At 38.9% G+C, this 26,223-nt stretch overlaps 2 protein-coding genes across 2 annotated transcripts in view; both read right to left on the reverse strand.

The window, feature by feature from the left end:
* The window catches only part of ppp2r5ca (protein phosphatase 2, regulatory subunit B', gamma a), a 28,305-nt gene extending 23,119 nt beyond the window's left edge, over positions 1–5,186 (reverse strand). Inside the window, exons 1-3 of the mRNA XM_034137363.1 lie at positions 5,145–5,186; positions 4,991–5,053; positions 3,850–4,000 (exon numbers count right to left, since the gene is read on the reverse strand). Of these exons, the coding sequence (XP_033993254.1) occupies positions 3,850–4,000; positions 4,991–5,053; positions 5,145–5,171 (241 nt within the window). The 5' untranslated portion in view covers positions 5,172–5,186. The remainder of the gene's footprint in view (positions 1–3,849; positions 4,001–4,990; positions 5,054–5,144) is intronic.
* A 15,933-nt stretch (positions 5,187–21,119) lies between these two features.
* On the reverse strand, positions 21,120–23,417 carry htr1d (5-hydroxytryptamine (serotonin) receptor 1D, G protein-coupled). Its single transcript, XM_034124133.1, has one exon. It carries the CDS (start codon positions 23,396–23,398, stop codon positions 22,253–22,255), a length of 1,146 nt encoding a protein of 381 aa, XP_033980024.1. The 5' UTR covers positions 23,399–23,417; the 3' UTR covers positions 21,120–22,252.
* Positions 23,418–26,223: the final 2,806 nt, after the last annotated feature.

Here is a 26,223-nt window from a genome sequence, read left to right on the forward strand (position 1 = left end):
TACAGTGCTTAACAAAATTAGCTGTAAACAGGAAATGAAAGCGAGGATAGAAAAATAAATTGCACGGGCACACAGCGCAGGAAACTGCTGCAGCTCAGAGCAGCATTATGCAGCATGAAAGTTCATCTAGGAACTTAAACATCTCTTTAAAGTCAAAAATATATATCATACAAATTGAATATCACAATATATATCACAATAAAGGTTGTGTATATTTAGACTGACCATTATTCCAAGAATCTACACCAAAAAAGTAAAACTCCAATGCAACAAATGCATATGATCTGCATTTCATCTTTATATAATGAAGCAGTTGTCCTTCTCATGTGATTCATCAGAAGACCCACGAAGTGAAACCACATTCCCATCACAAGGCCGACCACAGTTTTTACAACAGTGGTGTTAAAGAGCATTTTCACCGTCCTTTCACAGTCATTTAATGACAAAGGGAGTGCGCTGTTTTCCAACAATAAGCAATGTCAGGCATGTATTTCACAACTAATTAATGTTGGCCAATTAGGAAATTGTTACGAGTAAGTAATGTTTCAATTACTAAGCACTGAGTTCTATTGAAGTTTGAGGTCTGAACGCATTGTATAAATGATCAGTTTTGAGAAAAAAATATTATGTTTTATAGACATATTACCCAAAATATGTGTCTGGATTATTTGGCAAGGTTTTTTTTGTCTCAGCAGGTGTAGTTATAACTTCATTGTGGATTGAGTTTTTTCTCAACGCTTCTTTCTTTTTTCTCGAGGTTAAGGGAGGAGAGGACAGGAGAGGAAGGCCAAGTATCACTAAGCAGTTCTCACTTGGCATTCTCTCACTGAGGGGCCAAAACCTCTCCAAGAGGTGCCATTACATTCCTCAGTCATGACAACGAGCACCGGTATTTTCTAAAAGCTGCCACTTACTTCCTAAAGAGAGGACAGGCTCAAAAAGTGTACCGGATCAGAAATACTCCAGGACGACTTCTGGATTTTTATATGACAAAAAAGAGTATTCTGGCGATGTTATATTTTTTAATCGCTCTAACAAATCTCAAGTAGACCAAAAGCCACCATGAAGGTATTATCCAGTATTATTAGTGTAGTGTGATGCCATTTCTCTGTGCCATACACCTCCATTACTTTCCAAAATCATTACAAAACACATCCCATAATAGTAATTTGAACACAGGCTTTGAAATATATTTTGAGTCAGGCCCACACACACGCCATCCTGATCACGTAAACACTCACTAATGCACCAAATGTGGATTAATCTGCACTTGAACATGCTCCCCATTAATTGTATTATTGTATTGTTTATGTTTTGGACAGTCCTCCATTGAAAGTAATTGCATCAGAGTAACTTATAGAAGCAAATGTTGCATCTGCTTTCACTGGGCTGGTGGACAACCACAAAACAATAAAAACATTACAAATAAATCACTAAACATAAAAGTCCATTCGGGTGAGATAATTGCAATATAGACAGATGACAAGCTGTTCAAGGAAATTAGTGAGACTTTAATGAAGACAAAATAGTTTGTATGTGTCCCAGGATTAGGGATCCATGTATTTTCTATGAACAAATGATAATGCAGTTAAGTGCAACAGATGGAGAAGGGAAGTCAGAAAAGTATTGAGAGTTATAACATCTTGTTTTTTTTGTATTTTCAATAGATTTGTGGACATTAAAAACACATAACATACACTGCCATTATTCATCTAACAGAGAGAAACAATAGGTTAACTTTAATTAAAAAAAGGCTAGACATTAAAGGTGGGGTAGGTAAGTTTGAGAAACCGGCTCGAGATACACTTTTTGTTATATTCCATGGAATGCTCTTAACATCCCGATAGCAATGAATATCTTAAGTGCTTTGACAAAAAATCCATACAAAAATGTCATCTGTGGAAGCCGTAATACTGTAAAAAGTACGACCAATCATTTTAGCCGGCCCGGCTAAAATAACTGGATGGCCTTACCTGCCTGTCAGCCTTCCATCTGTGCACAAACTTATCTCGTGCCCTCATTGGTCATGTGCGCGTTCGTGTGTGTTGGAGGAGGGGCTCTGTAAGGAAGTGGCAGATTTTCTCCGGCTGTGTATTTTCAAATTCTAGCACACTCGAGCTGGTTTCTCCAAAATTACCTACCCCACCTTTAAAGGTAGGGTAGGTAAGTTTGAGAAACCGGCTCGAGATCGCTAGAATTTGAAAATACACAACCGGAGAAATGATTGGGCGTGCTTTTTACAGTATTACGGCTTCCACAGATGACATTTTTTTATGGATTTTTTGTCAAAGCACTTAAGATATTAATTGCTATCGGGATGTTAAGAGCATTCCATGGAATATAACAAAAAGTGTATCTCGAGCCGGTTTCTCAAACTTACCTACCCTACTGAAAATTCTCCACAATTTACTGTAAAAGTTCAACCAATGAAACAACAGTTTTCCCATTTCCAGCCAGAAGATGGCAGCATAGGCTGAGCTATTTGTCCAAGAGTGTCTGCAACCTTTGTCTGTAACATGAGCCCATCACTAAATGTTTTACTGACACTTGGAACAACACACTGTTTACTCCTCTACTCAAACATGCATTGTATTTCTATTGACAATATGTTGCCCACGGCAGCAAGTAGGACTGTTGTCTGTAGTCGCTTGATATTCAAAATTAAAAAAGGGAGATAAAGTCTCAAATTGGATCCATGATCAAGACATATACGTTGCATTTATATTTGATGCTGTCAGGGTACACACTTACAGATCGACGTGTCCTTTCTTTCTCTTTTAGTATTTGGTCAGATATAAAGGGCACACATTTGAATCCTGAAGCCTGTGGCAACAGTTTTAGCTAGAAACAAAAATCAATTTGTCTTCTCTTGTATTTCTCTCTGTGGCCTGATTCATCTTTCCAAGTTACTCACAGAAATTGTTTATTTAAATGAAAAACCAAACTTTTTTTTGTATTTATTTTTAATTAATTGTCACATGCAGTCAACTGTGACCGTGTCTTCCTCAAACTTGCAAATCCTCTGGGCTGTACACCTCAATGGTTCCTCTGTAGTGTCACCAGGCTCATCCAGGTATGAGAACAAAGCTGCGTATAGTTTACAGGAAACCACTTAAGCCAGATCCTGCCTGTAATGTGGTGTGTAAACAAAGAAGCCATGAAAGATTGATGTAGATGTTCAAACCTCAACCTCACTGTCTCGTCTCAGAATCAGCATCAGTGTGATACGTAATGATACATCAACATGGTACATTTAACAACTTACAGTATAATGATGGTTCTGTTATAGTAACTACGCTTCCAGTTATTTCTACATCTTCATCAGGCTGTATTTCCGATTAACCTTATTTTAAAGTGCAGTATTGAAGTGTATTGAAGGCCTTTCAGCTGCCTGATGCTCCAACACATGTCACCAGTTAGGGTTCATGTTTAATTTGGGCTTACATCTTGTGCCCAGATTCCACCACTGACCATTCAGTCTGAGTCAGAGTTATCTTACACGAGCGAGTCCTTCCAGGGCAATATCTGTTTCCTCCACTGAACGGCTGGAGATGCAGCTGATTGCACATCATTTGCATTACAGATAAAGCTGATGGGCAGTCTGCTTAGCTATTAAATTATGTAGTAAGCAAAGGTTAAAAAGGCAGTTGTGAGGATCCACCAAGGCCATGAATTGTTAATAGCATTCCCTTCATCCATATAGGCCAAACATGCAATCTAGATAAAGGTCAGCTAGCATTTTCCAGGAGAAGGGTGACCGCCTATCATTGTGTCGTCACAGAGGAGGGAAATGTAGTGGAGTTGCATAGAAGATAAAAATAGAGAAACTTTATATTTAGTTAGGCATACCTGCCAGTGCAGCCAGTTTCTGTAGCTCTCTGTTAGCACTGAGTGGGAAGGAGGAAGTGCTGAACCTCTTCTCCCTCTTGACGGCCGAGTGTGACCCCGGCTGCTTCACCCTCATCAACTGAGTTGCAGGAGGCACTTTTTTATTGGAGCCCTGCAGAAACAAGAGTTGCAAAGGAAGAGCTCCCGTTACTGGAGCAAGGTAGAGTGAGGTAGTTCCTGCACCCAAAGGAAATAGCACAGGAATCACTTTACTCAAGTGTCACCCTGGAGTTCAAAGGAGGAGAAGGAGAGGAGAGGGTCAGGACACCCAAAGGGAGGAGGGGGAAAACATAGGACTTGAAGGGAAAAGAGAAGGAGTGAGGCTGTTGTGGCTAGGGTCAAGTTCCTTTCCGAATCAGATCAGGTGATTCTCAGTGAAGCAACCTGATCATAGTTGGCGGTGTACTGCACTGCATCTGTTGACAGTGTTTGTGATGGACCTCAGTGGACAGAATAATTGAGCATGGATGGAGCTGATAAAGCTGTCATTGGAACAAACAGGAGGCCAAGCTGTCAATCAATCAGGTCTCTTCCAATCTCAAAGCAGGTTACTCAACATTACTGATGCCTGCCAGAAATTATAAGGACAAAAATAGCCGCTACAATGGCTCGTATTATACTCAGAGCACAAGTCATGACGGGGAGGATTGAATGCCACTGTTTTCCGAGAAACTAAAGTCATAAGATCATGCTGAAATGTCACATGAGCAACTTTGCCTTAATTCATGCTAAACATTTTCCACAAAAAGGTCAAAAGAAGTTTACAGTGAACCTCCTAAGCGCTATCAAGGCTGTTTGTTAATTAGGACACCCAGTAACACAAAAGACAAAATATATTTACTTTATAAAATTCACAACAGCATAAAAGGAGCTTGTTTCCTATAAAAATAAATGTAACATCTTCATTAGAGCAAATAAAACTTGTGTACACTGACCTTGCTAAGGGTATTTATTGCAGTACCCTGTGGTGTCTTCACAAAAGGCAGCACAGGTTAATACTTTATCTACATGCTAGTAATGCATTTTTATGTTTTGCATATATTTAAAAAAAATAAGCCAATGTAAGTTCTGTCTGGACAGAGAAAAGTAAAACAATACTTACATCTTGGTCGTCTGCAGGCCCATTTTTACTTCCAGACTTTTTAGATCTTCCAGGTTTAATTTCCTAAGGAGTGAAGAATCAATGAAACACATTAACCCAAATTATATAATGGTAACATGTAATAAAGTACCATTGCATCAAACATCCACTTTACCTTTTCTTTTTTGCTCTTGTGAGGCATGCTGAGATGGGAATCCCGGTGTCAGCAGGTCTCGTTGAAACTGTGTGTGTCACACACTGACAGCTAAAGCCTGGTGAACGCGTCTCTACCACAGACTGTACAGCTCTGCACACACTGATGTGTCTTCACTGACCATGCAAAAACCATGTGACTGCTTCCGAACCACATTCAAAATCTCAACCTATTTCCACGGTGGCTGCATAGCACAACAACTTGTTAAAAACGTACAGTTCATGATTAAAGAAAATACCGATTGTGTTCGTTGTCAGCGCCCAACTTACTGCTGCCGGTGGGTGGCTGCACTTTCTGATAGCCGTGTGTCCTCCACCAGCCTCACCGAGAGATGTGTGCCCTCTGCCGGCTGTAATGCTCTGTGAGTGCCGCAGGAGGGCAGTGTTGGATATCAAAAAGAAGGTGGATTTACAACTTCAGGGCAATGGATTGAAAGTGTTTCTCTTTAAATTAGAAGTATGTAATACAATTATACACATAAACATCTTTCAAATTAAACTGACAAATACATAGATATTGAAGCTAAAAAGGCGAATAAATTGATAGAAAAGTCAGTTTTAATAGCTTTTTAATTGTTTTGCTAAATGTTTTTTTCTTTATGGACAATAGTTAATTCTTTCATTCGGATGTGATCTTTAACTTCTTCAAATTTAAATTCATTAATGCAAAACTTTCATAAATGTTCATTCATTAGTACAAAGGTTATCATGACTTGACCTGATTTGGACCATGGTGATGTCAAGTGAATAATAACACTGTTACACATAACTAAAATAGCTAAATATATGGAAACATGTAAGAATGAAAATTAATAAACGTTCACAAAACAGTAATGTTTGATGTTTAACGCTGATGCAATGATTCAGATCCTCACATGAGCACCACAACTCCACTGATTTTGAACACCACACCAAAAGCATTGAAAAGCATATATTCAAGTTGAAACTACAAATACATTTTTGTATTGATTCAAGTGTGATACTATTTATTTTACTTCCTTAGTTGAGCTTATCAATGAGAAAGTGTTCTTCCTGGGTGATTTTCTCAATATATTACTGTTATTTTGCTGCAATACGTAACTTGGTCCATGTGGTGGCAGTGTTGCATGCTTTTCAGCTTTGTGTAAATTGATTGTTAAGAGTTTCCATTTACCTGAAGGCAGGTGTACTCTATAAATATAAATCTATAAATCTTACATTAAGTACCAAGGAGTCTGTAGAACATTCTGTCATATGAGATTGCCAAGATGCCACAATGCATCTTCCACTACCCTTAAAAAATAAGAAAACTTACACCACCCACATAATCCTTTAATACTCTTTTACTTAAAACACTTTAAATGAGATGAGGTCCTTGAATTTCTTCACCTCTGTCTGTGGGTTGATAGGTCATGAACTCCCACATATTTCTGATGGTTTAACTATAGTGTACCTCTGTGTTTTACACTTGTTTTGACATCTAAAGGGTGCACACATGTTCTTATCATGATTAAAAGAAGTAAAGATTGACTCGAGCAATGAATGGATGTGTGGGCTACAAAGAGAGTGGGATTGTTTTTCTATTCTGGTTGTCAATGCTGAACACTGGTGTGTATTGATCAGGCTGTGAGAGTGTGCTGTTCGCATTGTGTTTCCATCTCTCTGTGCATGGTCAGAGCTTCTTCATCAGCACTCAGTTATTACTGGCTGATACGGCTCCCTTCATTTCCTGTCTCTGCAACAGCAGTGAGTGCAACAACATAGAGGGAAAAAGTTTGTTGTGTGTGCGTGCATGTGTGCGTACACAGTTGGGTGGATGGCTGTGTGTGAGACAGTACACAGCGAAATGCAATAAATAATCTAGACTTTCACAGGCAGCTGTTTAATGAAGAATATCAGTGATGTGAGGGAAGATTTGTATTTCTTCCATTCTCCAATAAATACATATTGTATTCCTCCACATAAATCTGTCCAATAGACTTTTTTTGATCCACTTCAGGCTCAAAACTAATTTCTCTCTCATATTTGTTTATTTTCCTGACTCTCATCATTATATTTCTTTAAAGCTTTCTTTGAGAATCACCTGGTTAAAATTCTTTATCCTTTGCCATAACAATTAATCCTCTTTTACGCCAGAGCTGAAATGTGAGTTGCGATAACACCAGCTTGTTTTATAAGACAGCCGTCCGGCCAATGGGTCCTAATGAGCAGGGCAGCTCGACAAAAGCTTGTTTATTTGTCAGGGAGGCAGAGAAAGGGTTAAGGGTAGAGAGAAATAGACAGCTTGTTGTAGTGGAAGAAGATTGCTGGAGAGAACAAAAGAGGGTAACAGGGGAAAAGATGGCTTGGTTAACTGTAATCACTGTGCTGCATCGCAGGTGCACGATCCCCAATGATAAGACATAAATGTGTATTGATTGTGACACAATCTGTCACACACAGGCTCACACTTGCATGGGGGTCTGTTTGCCTTCTTTCATTGTGAAAGGGGACTGTCATGGCTTGGTGGATTGATTTAGAAAGGATTGTATTTCATGTTTTTCATCACATTTCGAATGTGAAAAACAGGACACCTCACAGATAACTCACAAATTCAGGAAGTAAAAACAAGTTAATGTGAGCAACAATATTGTCTTTAAGTAGGTTACCAAATGTAATCTGAATCAAAGATAAAGCAAATGGGCTAAATGACAGATGTTTCTGCCAGTTCAGAGGAACAGTTGACCTCTCAGAGTTTAGCAGTAGCTTAGATGAGAATGTTAGCATCCCTGTGTGACTGTTATTACAGTCACACAACAAACATTTTAGATAGACGATTTCTAAGAACTTTTCCCCTTTTTTAACAAAACAGTCTCGCCTCAAGATCTATTGAGTAGCTTTAGCTTTCTTCACATGCTTTTCATTAGCAGATGAGGTTTTCGAAGTAGTCGTTGGATAGTAAATGTCATGTTTAAATGTACTTTTTTTTCTAAGGGCATTAAGAACTACTTATGTTGGTTAAAAATAATCTTGCCTCGAGATCCAATTGGTAGAGATTTCCACAATATCACATCTTGATCAGCAGAAGAGTACTATTTAAAATGTCTTCTTATTACTGAATGTTAAAAGTACTTGCTGTGCTAGAGAAAAGGATCCTGTCATCAGCATGCCACTGTTAGCACGCTGCCATGCATATTATAACAACTAGGATGTTGGAGTGCTTATATTTATCATTATGGAGCACTCTCACTGAGAACAGAGACAACATCCAGGTGCGCTTGTCTTGCCTCAGCAGAGAAGATGTTTGAGGCAAGAACATCGTGTACAACTTGCCTCAGGAACATCGTCCTTTGGGATTTAACTTTCCAGTTCCTTCAAAGTGACCTTATAGTCTTTTAGCCTGTAGCTACTTTCTGCAGTCACCTTGCTGTTTCATGCCAACTCCACTGGAACTCACCTCACGCTCTGCAACCCCCAGCTCTGCTGCACCAGCTTCAACCTCTTTTCCTTTCCCCTGGGTGTTGGAGCGCTCCCCAGACTGCTCTCCCCTGTACTCTACCCTTTGCATTTTTATTTGCAGCTTTATTTCTACCTTTTACAGTAATGTTGTGCTTGCAGACAGCTTTTAACAATCACCCTGAAAACATGAATGTTTATTTCAAATCTTTTTTGTATTCCTTTGATGAAAAAGACCAGCATTTTCTTTATATTTATTAGCGTTAACAGAGTACTTTAAATGCTCTTTATGTATGCTAAAGTGTAAGTTACATTTTAGGCTGTTCAAAGGACTCTAAAATACTCTGTGCACCTCATATAAACAAGGTTCAAGGTTCAAGGTTGTTATTTTGTCATACGAACATAGCTACAGTGTAGTTATGACGATGAAAATCTTAGGTCACAGGCTCCTCCAACAGCGCAACACAATACAACAGATAAACAGATAAATATAGTGCAAGTAAATAGTAAATACAAAAAGAAAAATAGTTTAAGAAAGTGAAATAGTGCAATAAGAGTCTATATGCAAGTTATTGGAATATGATATATTAGATAAATAGATAAATAATGTCTAAATAGCAGCCAGATGAATGTTATGGATGTTGTTTCAACAGTTCAGGTGTTTAACAGTCTTATTGCCTGTCGGATGAAACTGTCCCTGAGTCTGGTGGTAAACATTTCACATGAGAGTTATACATAGCTTTCTCTTATTTTAGATTCCTATATAGCTAGATGTTAAAAGAGAGAATACAACGGCAAGGTTCTTGGAGAGGAAGTTTGTTTTTATTTTCAAGTCATTATGGTTAATGCCAGTCAAGTCATCTCTAATCCAGAAGTTAATTAAAAACAATTACGTCAACCATTCAGCTCTGACACAGACATAATAGCCATTGATTGGCTGACTTGTTACACTTTTTTTCAGTAGGCCACCATCCTCGCCTCTGTCTCGCTGAAGCAATTAAAGGTATTTTCAGAATCAGTACATTCCCTTTTGCTCCATGGTATGTGACCTGCTCATTTACCAGACAAAGGTAAAGACCCACCGTTCACAGGGCACAGTGAGGGCTACATTTTTAAATCCTGGTTATGCAAGTAATGCAAAATGGGACCTTATTTCCATTTATTTGACATACTTCAAATTGAAAAGAGCTAATCTCAAAATAAAGTTTGATCTTTCAAAAAGTTCCCCTTTCGTCTATTCAAAAAAGTATTCATTCATAACTGAATTTAAGGCTGTAACTAAAGACTTTCTTGGTTTTTATATAAAATCCTACAAGTATAGTACTAGAGGATAAGAAACATCTTTTCAACAGATTCCAATTTAAATTCTCTCATCAGCCTGAGAGCTCATGTCTGGATTGTGGTAGGTCAGAGGGGCCGGGCTTTTAAGAAGGAAAAGCCCTCAGGTTTTTTCATCTCTCTCAGAGAGCACACACATGCATACAAATGTGAACACAGCTGGCACATCAAATGCTCACACTGCATACAGTTACAGTATGTTATGGTTTACAATGTGCATGTTTTAAATAAAGCATGTTTTAGTGGTGAATCTGGCCCATACTGAGTCAATGTTGGATGAAATTGTATTCTCTGGCTAAATCATTGTTGCCAAGCTAAGACTTGTTTGAAAAGCTGAAGTCCTAGCTTGTCAACACTGATTCAACTTGAGCACTGAACTGGGACTGAGATGAAAATGTGATTTTATTTTCCTTTTGTCTATGAGGATTAGAGATCAAAGGCATGTAAGATTACAGGAGAGGAGAAAAACCAGTAGCTCTGAACTGTCAGGTAAAACATTAAAGAGAACTGTCATCCCACACGTGTATTCCCCACCTGCCAACATACATTTGCATGCAAAAAACATAAACAGGCTATACATATTAAATATCTGTGATGCAGGGCACATAAACATACATTAGAATCAATGCAGCATCATGTGAAAAGGCTCTGTTTGTTTATAATATGGTTTGCAATGTAAACAAAAAAAAGGTGTTATCATGTTTTTTAAAGGTATTTCTTGACATTTTTGGAAATGTGCATTTTTGCATTCTTGCCGATAGTTAGGTGAAAAGATCATTGCTTTTTTAATTTAATTTTCTTAATATGATGAAGTGTTCCTTGTTTGTCCAGAGTAAGGCCATCTGTTGTTCTTCACTTCGATTATATATGCTCAGATGAACAGTTTCTTGTCTGATCGTAATATTGAACAGACTTATATGAGAGTGGTACAAGTTGGCATAAAACTCTTTGCAAAAAAGCGAATAAGCACGATTCCCATTCCTCTTGAATTTAGCGGCCCAATTTTAGGCACTTAGCTTCATCCTTATAGAAACCTCACCTCCAGCCCATGATGAAAAATGAGCTAAAAGTTTTGCAATATACTAGATATAGTATCTCTGGTGAGCATCTGAATGTCCTAGCATGCCTGCAAGTATAAGAAAATAATAGCACATGCACCCACAAACATCCTCTTGGACATATCATAATCTATTTGACAGACAACGATTATGTTACAATGCAGTACGTAAAGGTACAGTGTAAACTCTTCACTCTGGCAGTTACCTCAGACAGTATCTGCTGTCATGTGTTTGTGACTGGCTCTGTATGATGGATGAGAAACACAGTTTTCAGCTACAGCTCTCATGTCATTGCGATATCGATGCTAACACTGTGGTTTGTCAGTCCTGGGTTGAAATGACTTGTTTAGAAGATAAGGTTAGCAGACTTATTTCTTCTTCTGCTGCTTATAGATGAAATCTGCAGGCTTTTCGAACACTGTGGGGGACAAGTCAATAATGTAACTGAATCCCCTGTGTGCGTGGGTCGGATCCTTCTTGTTATCTTTTGTTTTTACCTCCCTTTATCTTTCATTAAAAAAAAAAGGAAAAGGGAATGAAAAGGCCTGTCACAGCTGCAGCTGTCAGTCCAGTAAAAGGAAGAAGAACAAGTGAGGAAAGGCTGAAAGAGGCAATGGATTAAGAGAGAATCTAAATGTAATAATCAGAATTAAACATTGCAGAGATGTATTTCATGATTGATTCATTTTTAGTTGGAAGTCAAATACAAAAGATAACTTGGTATATTAACTAATCTTTTCTTATAGACTTATCTTTTCACCGACAGTTGCTGTGATTGATTGGTTGACAACCCAAAGACAGTTACGTTTTTACTTCCCACGCATTTGTATTGTTGCTTGTAACCAGACTGGAATTTTGTCTTACATAAATGAAAGGAAAAATGGGTTCATATTATGTAAGCTGTGAGAACAAAACACTGAATTTATGTTTTTACAGCTTTATCTTGGAGGCATTTGATCAAACCTCATGACAAACTGTTTCTGTTTTTCAGTTTTGAGATAATTTCTTTAAAGTGAATGATAGATATTAAGCATTGCTCTCCAGTAGCATTGTCAGACTACCAATCGACCGTTAAAATAAAATGGTTGCAGCCAATTCAGAGATACTGTCTTTTTTATCCCAGTCATTTTATTTTCTTGTCAAAACATGGAATACACATTACCTACAATGCAACTTGACCACCGGCGGCAGCAACTTGACAAGCTGTTTTCACATTGTAATACACATTGACCACAGCCATTTTCAAACATGACCTTTTGATGTGAACTACACCTCTGTAATGTTCTTGACTGAATCTTGCACAGTTGTAGTGATATCTCGATCCCACAATCTGTCCGCAGACATATAAAAACATTGTGAGGTACTCAAAACTGCTCCTGGGGTCGCGTTCTGCCACGTCACCAATCCAGAGACGACTTGTGATGGTTAAGCTGTGTCTGCTTTGCTGATGCTAAATATAAAAATGTGTTGAGATTTGTACAGCCATAGAAAGAAAGCATGACAATAAGAGTTGGTTTATCTTCTAAAGAACTATCTGTTCCGAAAACTAGTGGATCATGAGGGCTTAAAAAAAAGTCTGCTCTCTGACTTTCATCCTGCTTTCATCCGCTGCGTTGCATTACAGATAAAATACTGAAAAGCTTCTGAAATGAAATAACGCTCCTTCCCTCTGTCAGTCAGTATTCTGACCCCTCTCTTCTATCTAGGACCGGCTTTTCTCTCTCACTATCCATTTCACATTTCTTCATACTATGTCCTCTTCTGCATTCTCTCTCAGCCTGGGCTCTCTTCCTCTCTGCTGGTGAGGTATTCAGGTCAGAAAATGAGCCAGCTGCCCGGACTAATCTGGGGAATACAGGCGGCTGGAGACCGAGACAGAGGTTGACAGAAAGGCCAGCTTTTCCACATCGATAAAAGGCTGTGCTTGGGCCTCAAATCAGATAACATCTAACTTGACCTATAAATGTACTCGAGCTCCAAAGAAAAAGAAACGCAGCTTCATGGGCGGCTCCACGCCAGACACGAAGTTCAAAATAGCCTCGCAGAAGAAGACATTTGAATTTAACACCAGGACCTGAGATTGATGGAAAAGATGATGCTGTGTATTGGCAGTTTTGAAGAAAGAAGAAAGAAACCATCAACAGCGGAATAATACTTCAAAGCATTTCACATCAATCATCCGCCTGTAAATAAACAGCTTTTTGAATGGGTAATTACATAATTGCATGTTACTACATGTGGGAGTTGTGGATGGCTGATCAGGGTTTTGTTAATTCATCCTTCTATGCCTGCAATGAACTTGCTTTGGGCTCTGCTTCGAGGCTCAAGGCACACATTCAGAAATGTAAAATGTGATTTCTGCCAGGTATGGATTTGCATAATTAGAAATTACTGGGGTATTTCAAAATGTGCCGAAAACCAGACTGCACGTTTTGCCATGCCACAATAATTAGTCCCACTGTTACTTTGTGGAATTAGAACAGGTATGGAAATAACTTAACCATTTTATCTCGCCCCATGGTTGCATGGCAGCCATTTACAAAGAAAGAACATGGGGATTTAATTATGTATCTGGCAAAGTTAGACAGTGAGAACATTATTTGAGGATTGCTGGTGGTCTTTTGGTAGAGCAATGCCTTGATGTCTTGATTTCTGTCAAAAAAGTTGAATGTCGAGGGTGGGAAAAAACATATTTCCTTATGCAATCATTTATTTACTACAATAGTGCATTTTATATTTACTGTAGCTTGTTTATGACAATGTAGGATGCTTTCTGGTGTATGTAGAACATTTAAAATAGCAACTTTTAGAGGAATAAATGGAAGTTATGTTATTAATACGTCCATGCTCAGTATGTTACCAAGTCGCTTGCATGGATAAAGGCTTGTAGTCATGTTGAAATGTTTGTTATACTAAAATACAAGTGAAAATATCATTATATATTTTTCAATTCAAAACACTCAAGTTTTTTATGGCACAACTTTTAACAAACATAAGCCCATTGGTTGCCTTAGTCCAATCTTTATTCCCAGATTGGCAACTTATTAACTCTTGAAATATTTATAGAGAAAATATGACAAACTCCACTGTAGACTTTGTTGTGAGTTTTGAGTGACAAATCTGCTCCAGTGTAGGTCTGAAAAACAAGATTTATTTTAATTCCTGGAGGAGCTTTCTGAGGGAGAAGCAGCGATGAAGTATTTATTGGATCTGCCACTGGACAGCGTAGGATGGTGAGATGGTTCGGTCGGTTGCTCAGCAGAGATGTTGCAGCCCACCACTGATGGCAGGAGTCCTATCCCAAGAGCTATTCCAAGTGTCTGTAAAGAGGATGGAGACCAACATTCAGTCACAGGAATGCCATCAAATGTGTATTTCACAAACTCCAGATAAGAATTCTTCAATTTAGTTACAGACAGGAAAACATATTCTACTTATACAGCATAATAGTCGACCCAGGGTAAACAACATTTATTATTGAGATATTTCATTTATTATTCCTTCCTATAAGAGGAATTATACATACATGTACAATCATTTGTTGTTAAGATAATGTTTAAATAGTGTAAAGAGCTCTTGTGATGCGAGGGTCTGACTTTAAAATAATTGCATCTGAATAATTAATGAAATATTTTCTTCTTCTTTCGGGAGTTATTTTTATGAGAAAAGGATATCAGGGTTAATGTCTCCTTTCACAATGTCTATTCATTGATTACAGAGAACTCATGAAAGCTGCCATGTATTTGTCTTGTTGCAGCCCCAGGTGTTCAATCTCTTAGTGTGAGCAGTATGTCAATGTGGCTGTATAAGGCATCTATCTGAAGGTAATCATTACAAGGACATGTCTTCAAGCAGGTTAATAGCCCATCCTCTCCAACAAATAAACAAATAAAGGAATACAAATGATGTTCACATTTTTTGGGAATATTACTTGATTTGCTTCTATTACCAACTCTGTGTGCACAGACTTTGAAAACATCTTCTTCAAATATTTTAAAACATAATTAATTAAATAAAGAAGATTGCCATGCCTCATCCCATTTGGGTTCAACTGTGGTTCATCAGCTATAAACTAGATAGATCACCGGCTGTAACAGACAACCTCTGGGAGGTGTGTGTGTGTGTGTGTGTGTGTGTGTGTGTGTGTGTGTGTGTGTGTGTGTGTGTGTGTGTGTGTGTGTGTGTGTGTGTGTGTCTTTCCTACACCCTCCCCATTTCTCTGCGCCCCCCCCCCCCCCCCCCCCCCCCCACACACTTGAAGATATTGCATTTCTGTGCCAGGAGATCCGTGATTAACATTGTTGTGAGCCGCAGGAGTTGTTATGGAAGCCATCTTGCCTGTTTGCTCATTAATCTGTCTTTGTGTCTCTGTATCTGTGACCTGTGCATGCAGCTCGCCTTCTCACGTCACTGCATGGAAACATTTGCATGTATGTACAAAGGTATATTCAGTTTCAGTCTCTTTCTCTGTTGCTATGGTGGCTGACATTATTATTATTTTTCCAAACCCATCACCTACCTGAATTAACAGGCGGGTATATTTCACATTAGGGGTTCATAAGGTTAATCTGCCTCTCCATAGTGACCGCCCATTTCCTTTACCTGCCATGTGTTTGCTAATTGCGGAGGCCTGTTGACCTTTAGTCACCTTTAATATCCTGACCTTTTCCTGTCCAGCACCCCACAGTAGCCCAAAGAGCAGAATATGAAAGGCTTATTGTGTCAAGGCAATGTAAAACTTCATCATACTGTGCAACTTGAATGCAGCATTTCAGTTGCCTTGAAGCTCTATAAATCATCGCAACAAACTCTGCAGAATGATAATACCATTAGATAGATTAGATGATATCTGTTAGTACTTTCATCAGTCATTTTTGTTTCAAAATGAGATTTTAACTGATTCATTGATGATTGATTGACTGTAGAGTTCTTTAATTCTTCATCAAAAATCCCTCTCTTCTAACCCACATGTTTATTTTCTGCATCCAAACGCTATCTGCTTTAAGCATCAGTTTTCTTCTCCTCTCCTCTTGCTTCAAAGATTTATGAACATCATTATGAGTCTCCTCCCCGACTGTGGAAAGTACATGAGACAAGTCTAAACTGCTCTATCATAGAGCTATTTGAAGGAAGAGAAAGAGGGGAAGGAGGGACAAAGTGTTCCCAGAGAGTACTCACTGAATATTTACTTGGAGATTTGGAACTTTTAATGGAATACATTTCAAAGGATAGCGGGTCCAAGTTGATTGTAAATGCAGCTGAAGAAAAACTTTTCTTTGAAAGTATTTAAAAAGTGTCACAGACTGAAATTGGACTGAAGAGATGAGAAACCTCTGAGCAAAATACCCTCTTTATAAAAGTGCAAATACAATCTTATCAATGTATGAGAAGAAAGTGGAATTAGGAGACTTTGGTCCAACTTCTTGGACACCTTCTAATTTGAAAGAAATAGAAGGGCACTATTTTTGATGAGTGATTTCATATTGAAAATGGAAAATCAAACTAATGATGTATTAACTGAAAGAAATATTTAAACTTTAAATACAGTGAAGGATTACATTTTAAGGATTGCCATGGAAGGTAAGAAAATAATCCAGCAGCAGATTACCCCCCTGGGCTGCTGCTCTGTTCTGTGCTGCCATTCTCTCAGGCGGATGCCACTGGGACTGAAAACATAACGAATGACTGGTTTTGCAAAACAACCCACCAAGTTTTTCCTTGGTGTTGGGGCATCGTTGTCAGCTGTCAACTAAAATATTTCGCCTCCAAAATGTTTGGCTGTAGGATCTCACAAACATCTGAACTTCACACCATACTTCAACGGCTCCAGATTTGCGCTTCTGGGTTTATTTGATTCTTGCTGAATGATTTTCAGACATAGAAAACTATAATATCTTTCAGTGAAAAACTGGTACGAGTGAGTTCTGCTTTGCTCAAAGATTACCAGAGAGATTTACTCACTTCTGAATTCTACCCCTGCAGCTATTGATCACATGTTCAGTAGTTCAGCCTGCCAACCACGCTTTTCTTGCTTGGTTAACCTTCAGTCCAATCTGTAGCTTTCTTGTAGAATCAGCAAATACTCAGTGCTTTTCCCCATACTCCCTGATTTTGACTCTTTCTCACCCTGCCCCGGGGTTGTAAATTGCATAGCTGGCATAAAGGTTTCTAGTAAACTCACAGCAGTGATGACTTTGCGTTATACTTCAAACCACATGTAGTAGATGTCTAGATGACACATGGCAGAGGACGCTAATGTGTCTGAGGCTCATGCATGTTTTAAACAAATGTTTTTAAGGACCTCTGCTGCTCCGGCTTCATGCATAACAAATATGTCTTGGTTTGTGTGGAATATCAGTTGGCTGTGCATGTACACAGAGAGGGAAAAGAACAACATATTTGAAACAATCTTTGAGCATTACTTATTCATTTGTATTTTGAATGCCGCCTTAAAGGAATGAGTATACACAGGTGACACTGATCTGGGTATTGACTTAGCATATTTGTTTTAAACACGGCTATGATTCACAGCTTCCCTGAGAGTTTGGGAGATTAATTTAATTCACTAGATTGATTACTTCAGTTTATGTTGCGGGGGCGGTTTTATTTATCCTTCAGTAAGTCTCGTTGAACGTCTCCCTGGAGAAATTGATTTCACTCGTTCTGGATGAAATATATTTATGCAGTAGTTTTTGTGTGGTATAAATAATTTCATAACAATTTCAATGGAGCCTGCATGTTCTTTTCATTTCATTACCACTCCATGCTGTGCCTTACCAGTAAGGGAAAGGATTTGAAACCACTGTCTTACACAAGGCAAGAAGTCTAAAATATTCATGTTGCCTCTTGAATCATTCATGTTCCGTGTTTGCGATCATGTATGATGAGTTAGCAAAGGTGTTTTTATGAGTGTGTGTGGATTTGTATACATAGGAAGCCTATAGGCCACACTAAAAATGCATGTCTGGACGCACAGACAGAGTGCAGTTTAATTGTCTCTGTGTGAGACGACTGTCAGATTGCATAATGTGCTTGTTATTCAAAAAGTCAACTCGTTGTGGACAGCACTCTGTCTCATGTTCAGAACGACTGCATAATTTATATTCTGTATCCTCTCTTCCTAGTCTACTGCAACTCTTACAGAAAGTAAGAAAGGAGCATTTTAAGAAGTGTTGATTCATTTCTCATTCATTTCAACAATATGTTCTAAAAAAAGGTGGCAGACTTAACACCATCTACAGGAGTTGTATTTCTCTCTTCCAAAATACACGTATGGGAAGTGACTGAACTGCACAATTGATTCTCAAACATTCCCACAGGACTTTTTTCCTTATTAAAGCAGCCGAGTATATATATATATCTGTAGGGTTTGATATTCTTAAGTTGCTAAACATGTGTGATAACATGTGAGATTCGGAGATTCGGAGACAGTTTCTTCCCGCGGGCAGTGAGACTGTTAAAAAATTGAACTGTTGAAACAACTTCAAACATTCAACTGCTACTCAGTAGTATGTATCTAATACCTAATATATATATATCATTCCAATAACTTGTATATAGACTCATACTGCACTATTCCACATCATAACTTTATTTCATTTTTATAACTATTATTATTTTTGTATTGCTCATGCTCTTATTGTTATTATGTTATGTTATTATGTTGCATTGTTGGAGAAGCCTGTGACATAAGATTTTCAACTGCATAATTACTCTGTAGCTATGTCAGATTGACAATAAAGAACCTTGAACCTTGAACCTTGATATATATGGTGGAGTTGCACCGTATTGCCCTTCATCCTGACTTGGTTAGCAGGCCCGTTGGACTCAGTCTCAGGGGGATGAATTTGTTTAGTGGAGAACGAGTGGAGAAGTGACAGTCCTCTTCCCGAGAGGTTAAGTGCATCCTGACCTTTTGGTTTCCCTGCTCCAGACAGCCTAACATTTTCTGAAGTGGTCCCCCAGCCAGGCTGATACCAAGTGATACTACTTGTGGCTCCCCTTTTGTGCAGTTCTTTGGCATTTTAGTCTTTATTTGATTTGAGTTAATGGAGGAGAAAGACACATGCAGCCTGATTTAAACCCAAGATGAACCATTTGCTTGACATTTGCTTAATCAACTCAGCTGTAAAGATTATTCTATTGTGTCTTTTGCAGATATTCCTTTTTTGTTTGTTCTGCACGTGCTAGCTAGTTAAGACACCTTTGCACGCCTCAGTTCCCGAAGGCATTGATCAATAGCTTATGGGCTACACTGCAAGGGTAATGTGACCTCTTTTCACAGAGCTTGATATATTCACGGTGTAATTAACTTGGTTACATTAGCCGTTAGCTTCCATGTCTATGGATTATTTATTTAAAGCTGTCGCTGGTATGCTAAGGAAAAGTATGAATGTCTTTGCCCTTTTTTACTTCTGTAGAACTTCGTAGCCGTGCGCAACTGAGCGACAACTCTGACCGAAGGCTGATGTATTTTACATTGCAAACTATTACAATTAATCCTAAAAATTATGTTACGTATATTTCACATTCATTTTCACCCAATGTTGAGATAAGTTTCTGAACTTCATTGATGAAAATAAAACTTACCACATGTATACTACCATCTGTATATCTAATATATATGTGTAAATACTATGTAAAAAGTATTATTTTATGCTAGGAAAATCAACCAATACTTTTGACATCTAAAATGTCATCTATAACATATTTAATGCTCTATACTGTTCAATATACTGGGCTAGTGATTCAACTGCAGCCATGGTTGAAAAAGTATACAAACAAGTTGCACATTAATAATTCATTTATTTTATAATTTAATAATCAGACTGAATTGAGTCTAATGCAGCATTGACCACATCTCCACTGGTTCATTCAGCCAGTCATTTTCAGACCAGTGGGAGACACTGAGAGCAATGGTCGTGGTATCACAGAGATGCATGGTGTATGCATGTATATATAGATGTTTAGTGTACAGCTGGCACTCTGAGAGCCAGACATGAAGAATTGATGGCAGAAACCATTAGGTCACTCTGTGCTCTGCTCTGGACGTGGTAAAGGTGGACACTGAAGTGCATCAGTGGGCTGAGTTAATTTAAGTCACTCAGACTAAACTAAATCTCTTGTCCAAACAGAGAAAATATGTTATAGTTCTTTAAGTGACTTTATTCTTTCTGTGGGATTGATCAAATAATCTTTTAATACATTTCTTGGCTCATATGAGCGGCACATCACCAGCCTCTTGAACTCCTGGCACGCACAAACATGCGAAGGTTATCCAACTTCCTCTGTTTAACGCCTGATTTCTCTCCTTTTTTCTATATTTTTGAGTCTCAACGTTAATATTTAAAGTGTACCTTATTGATAATCAGGGATGTAAATAAGATATTTGCCACAAATGAATGATTAAATTGACCTGCAGCAAATTTTAGTAGCATTCCAGTCACATATTTTCATTAAAGCTCTCTTATCGTTACTCCTACTCTCGGGCATAATATATGATTTAACGTTAGGGAGTTGTCTTTCTGTTAAGTTTCTTATTTCCTCAAACAAACTCACATTCACTTCTTTTTTAACACTGTCTCTGTAGTACTTATTTCTGATTGCATTTCCCTGTGCCTGTCACACATACAAAATGAACCATGGCTTTCATGTGACCTCAACATGTTGTGGGAAATCTGTCCTGTGTGTGACCCACCATAAAAACCCATACACTACATTTCTCATCTCGTCTGACATTTATTGTAAAAATAGCTTTGAATTTACACCCCTCCTGTTCTGTCTGTCACTTGGAATGAATGTTGTAAAATGGTAATTTGACTTGTATTTTGCATTAAAGTGGCTGTTAACAGTACATCTGATGGATTCAGCAACATGTTAAGCAGTCAATTATTCAGTTACTTTTCTGCTGCCTAGACCTGAGAAAAAAAAGACATCATGGTTTCTGGGGTGTTACATTTGTCAAGGAAACATGTCTCTAACAAGGGAAACTCATATTTTGAATAGAGCCATTTAATATACAATAACTGAAATAATGTTTTTGCTTATTTGAATAAAAAAAAACATAAGCTTTTTGTTAGAACTATTCTTTGGATTATTTAAACAAACGTTATAACTTCTCACAACTGTGTTTGGCATGTACATTTCATTTTAAGTTTGCATTTCTTTGTTTGCCATAAACTTGTGCACTAACTATGCAGTGTGTTATTCATTAGCCAATCGGTGGCACTGATCAGTTTTTCATATGGAAGTAAGTAGAAGAGTCGCTAGGAAAACTGCTAATAGTATGATTTTATCCTGAAAACACTTCTGCAGAGGTTATACCATCTGTCAATGATACTCTTTTACTGAACTGTAACACAGGCATTAACATTGAATAAACCAAACACATAAAATCGCAAAAATAGATTCCAATTTGCCCTCAGAAGCCGCCACTCTGATCCCTGTCCTCATAGCAGAGCACATCATTTCATAATGTTTTTGAATGGGTTTATTTGTTGCTATGGCATTGGCTGTTACTTAAAATTCAGAGGCAGAGTGGAAATGCTGTTTCCATTTCTGTCTCTGTAACGACGAGACAAGCCTCACTGGGAAAAGCATAAATGTCAGACACTTGACAAGCCTCCCTTCCTCAAACACGCATATATTACAGTAAATTAACTACCTGTACCCACACATACAGTACACACACACCCACACACATACATACACACACCACTTTCAAATATAATTGCATGAACATGGCAACATATACTGAATCTCTGGAGTTTTGCAGTCTTTTCTAAGTGCTTTACTGTACCACAGAGACATGTTATGGGAGCAGCAGCACACAGAATAACACAGAGATTAAGACAACATATATTTCATGGCTTTTCATTTCCGCTGGATTAAATCCAGTCCTTCTGAGTTTCCTCGTCCCACACCGTCACACCAATCCTTGTTTTTGATCTCTGCCTTTGTCAAAGAAAATAACACAAGTGTCCCATTGACATTTAAATGGTCTTGAAATCCTCTTTCTTCATCTTTGAAGAAGAGTTCCACCATTCTTCGGGATCAAGATTTCCTTTTTATAGCATGCATGATTAAGCCTATATGGATGATATGCTTTAGGGATCTAAAGAGCTATGGCACAGAGCTGTTTGATATAAAAAAAAACAAGATGGGACATTTACGTGTACACAGTACTTCCATTATAATTATCATGTTGTTTGCTTTTTCTCTTTCACACTCACTGTTCTTTAAAAGTTTGAATCAGTTTTTTTCAGTGGAAGCGTCTGCATTTCATGAGTTTCTGGAAAGCTTGTTTGAATTCATCGTTGAATACGGTGTAGATAACAGGATTGATGAGGGAGTTCAGGTATCCCAGCCAGGTAAATACATCAAAAAGCACTGGATCAAACCAGCACTCTTTACATATGGCCGTGACGAGTGTGCCCACAAAGAACGGGAGCCAACAAACAATGAAAGCGCCCAGGATGATGCCCAGTGTCTTGGTCGCTTTCCTCTCCCGAGCCGCACACAGGCGTTTCCTCTCCAGCACGCTGTCTGCCAGCTTCACTTTCACGCTATTCATGAACAGAGGTGATCCTCCCCCACCTCCCACATTGCCAGAGTGTAGGTGGGCTTCCTGGTTGGAGGCAGAATTTAGAGAACAGAGAGAGGAGCCTGCAGAGGTCTGGATGAGCTGTGCTGTGGTGAAACGCTTCCCAGAAGACGACGGCGTTTTAAAGATGCGGGAGCGGGCGGCTACATAGATCCGTCCGTAGAGGATGATGAGAAGCACCGTGGGGACGTAGAAGGCGCCGAAGGTGGAGTATAGGGTGTAAGAGATCTGATCTGTATTCACCAAGCACTCTGTGAGCTCCTCGTGGGCTTTGGACTGCCGCCAGAAAAGTGGAGGCATGGAAATAGATATGGAGATCACCCACACTACCCCGACCATGACCGCTGCCCGGCGCATGGTGCGGCGTTTTGTGTACTCCAGTGCGTCTGTGATGGCCCAGTAGCGGTCCAATGCAATCACACACAGGTGCAAGATGGAGGCCGTGCAGAAGGTGATGTCAGACGACAGCCAGATGTCACAAACAATCTGCCCCAGCGACCACGTCTTGCTGACAGTGTAGACGATGCTGATCGGCATTACTAAAATAGACACCAGCAGGTCTGTGACAGCCAGGGAGCCGATCAGGAAGTTGGCAGGTGTGTGGAGCTTCCTGGTCAGATAGATGGTGGCGATGACGAAGGCGTTTGAAAGCACGGTAGCCAAGGTGACGAGGGCTAACACGGCAGAGAGGGAGATCTGGAAACCGAGAATTGTTGCCTCACTCCAGGGTGGAGCTGTAATGGTGTCAGGGTTTTCTGTGGAGTTGCTGGTAAAGTAGTCCAGTGAGCTGTTATCCAGCTCCATCTCGCCTCCGCTTCTTTTAAACCCTCTTTTTTTCCAAGGTTTAAACCAGCCTCATTACATCAGTTCAGGCATGGCGCTTAAAAAGGCTGTACAGTGACGTGGCATTTTTGGTTAGGGCTGAAGAAAAATGCTTAAGCTTGTCTTTTATGCTTCTTATTTCACATTGCAATATCCCTCGTATTGCTATTTTATATCAACCATATAACAATCATCTAGTTCCATCCACAACTAATGCTTCTGTAGTTTAAGCCGGCTAATATGTCCATTTAGTCTCTCTCATATTGATTCGCCTCACTGGTGTAGCTGCTGGAGAGAGGAATCCTAATTTGTATTCAGCTCCTGTCAGGCTGGCACTCCTTTTCTCTCTTCCCAACGCTCTTATCTCATCTCCAGCCAGCAGCCAGCCGGCAACAACACCTTCAGACCAAACCTTCCTATCTATCAAATGCTTTAATGGACTCCTCCTTTTCAATAACGCTATGCTGGGAGCTGCATGTAGGAAGATGATGACGAAAGATACACAAGGCTTGCTTGTTGTCTCTCTTCTTATCTGTTCCCTGTCCACGTGAAGCCTTCTAAATTGAGATTTGTGCTGAAACTTGGCTAGTGTCTTTGATGATATTAGAAAGCCAGAACATTACAGTTACATGATGCAGAGGAGGACACACATCCAGGAGTCCTTTGGTTGATTTTTAATCATCTCGTAGCTTTTAGCCGATCAGCAAAGCCTTTTTTTCAGGTACTAGGTGTGTGAAAGCTTTCCCTCTTCACTTTCAGAAAGCCTTTCAGAAGCAGCGTCCATACAGCGAGGAAGGATTTGTCATGGAGCTTTCTCTGCAGCACGTTCATCCTATAGGTGAGATAAATAAGAGAAGAGCAAAATAGAAAAGACAAGATTAGTTCTATTGAACTTTACCATCATCCCCTCCCACGTACTGGATACAGGCATCCACAAACTCTCCTTCTACATACAACACATAAGGGGCAATAAAGGAACCTGAACAATGGAAACTCAACAGCGACCTGTAAACAGAGCATTATGACTTGATACAGGGACTTAACACCCACTCACTTCCAGCTGTTTTGTAGATGTATCACATTTCACCAAAGTTACACAGTCTATACTAAAATTATTATTTGAGATTGTTGCGGGAATAAATTATATGTTTTGCCAGAGCGACTACTTTCCCTAATTGACAGTTCCCAGAAAAATGAAAAGCATGTTGGTTGACTAGTTCATCATTTCCTCTCTGCTCCATCTCTGTCCGACTTCCTCTGGATTTAATTTGGATGGACTGGAAATAAATATGTAAGAAAAAAAATTGAATTTCTTTTTTTAAAGCACACAAATCTCATTAACCAAGAAAACCGTCTTTCTCATTTGGAAAGCCTTATGGACTTTTGGACTTGTGATTGATAAACTCGACTTCCTTCACATTTACTGTTAATGATGCTCAGGAAATACAAAGACACTGACCATATTGCCTCCAGGTAACAGAAGCTGACTTACTTTCAAGTTATAATGAAAGAGATAAGAGCTGAAATGTGGAAATGGGGTATGGTGCACCAGTGGGCATAAGGACTGTTAATCACCATAGAAGGCATTCCCTTTCCTCCAGCTTTCCATATGTTCGGTTTGCTTTAATGTATAATTTAAGAGCAGCAGAATGGATAATAACCACTTGTAATTCAGAGGAAAAGTAAAAAAAAAAACGTAATTCAATTACACTACTACAGGATAAGTTTTGTAACCACATGTCGATGTATTCACTGCAATCTGTAAAATAGGAATAGATTAGGGAGTGTAATGTGATTATTGGAATACGGTTTGTATGAGTGTTCATAGGACTGCTTTTTGTTACACATCCACAGAGTAACGTTGAGGAACAAAGCTCTGCCACAAACATAAACATTTTTCTTTGCTTTTACACAGTCAACACATCCTTCTGTTGGCACATTACGAGTGTGACAACTGATTTCCGAGTGCATGTTTGTTCCCGATACAACTCTGCAAATCACCTGCATTAATAAAGTGTTGATAGGCAGCCTTCCCTTGTGGGGGATTATTGTGCTTCGTGACAATAAATATGCTTAATAAATAATAGAGTATAAATGAGAAATCAGTTTAGCGCATTCTATTACTGGCTCTCAGGAGAGCATTCAAATGATTACAAACCAAACTGCAGTACACGTACAAAGAAGCAGGCACAGAATACTGATGGTACGCATCCAGGCGAAAAGGTGCAGCGTACTGGAACATCCACACAAACAGTGGTCCAATTTATAACTGCGATATAAAGTTAACTAATGCTGCACAACAGGCATGGCACTTTATCATTTCATTGTAATGGCTTTACCATCACACAGTGTCAGTAAACCAGTGCTGCCTCCTAAACCATATGCATTGGTCCTACTCTGCTCTGTAAAAGTAAATGATAGGTTGAATGCCTTCTTCCCTCGTTCACAACTATTTTAAAGCAAAGGAATATGTTCTGTCAAGCTCAAACTATGGAGGAGCAGTGGTTTTTAGAGTTATTCATTTGCATTGTAAGGCAAGGCAAGGCAAGTTTATGTATATAGCACCTTTCAACACAAGGCAATTCAATGTGCTTTACAAAAATGAAAGACTTAAGAAAATGGCATTTAAAAACAGTCATTAAAAAGCAAAGATAATAAAAAATAAAAAAACATGAATAAAAGTTACAGTGCAGTGTAAGATATGAATAGTTCAATTAAAAGCAGCGGCAAAAAGAAAAGTCTTCAGCCTGGATTTAAAAGTAGTAAGAGTTTCAGCGGACCTGCATGTTTCTGGTAGTTTGTTCCAG

The sequence above is a fragment of the Trematomus bernacchii genome, unplaced genomic scaffold, assembly GCF_902827165.1.
Source record: "Trematomus bernacchii unplaced genomic scaffold, fTreBer1.1, whole genome shotgun sequence".
NCBI classification, from domain to species: Eukaryota; Metazoa; Chordata; class Actinopteri; order Perciformes; family Nototheniidae; genus Trematomus; species Trematomus bernacchii.

Coding starts and splice junctions, on each gene's coding strand:
- htr1d (XM_034124133.1), bottom strand. CDS start 23,398: ATGGAGCTGGATAACAGCTCACTGGACTACTTTACCAGCAACTCCACA.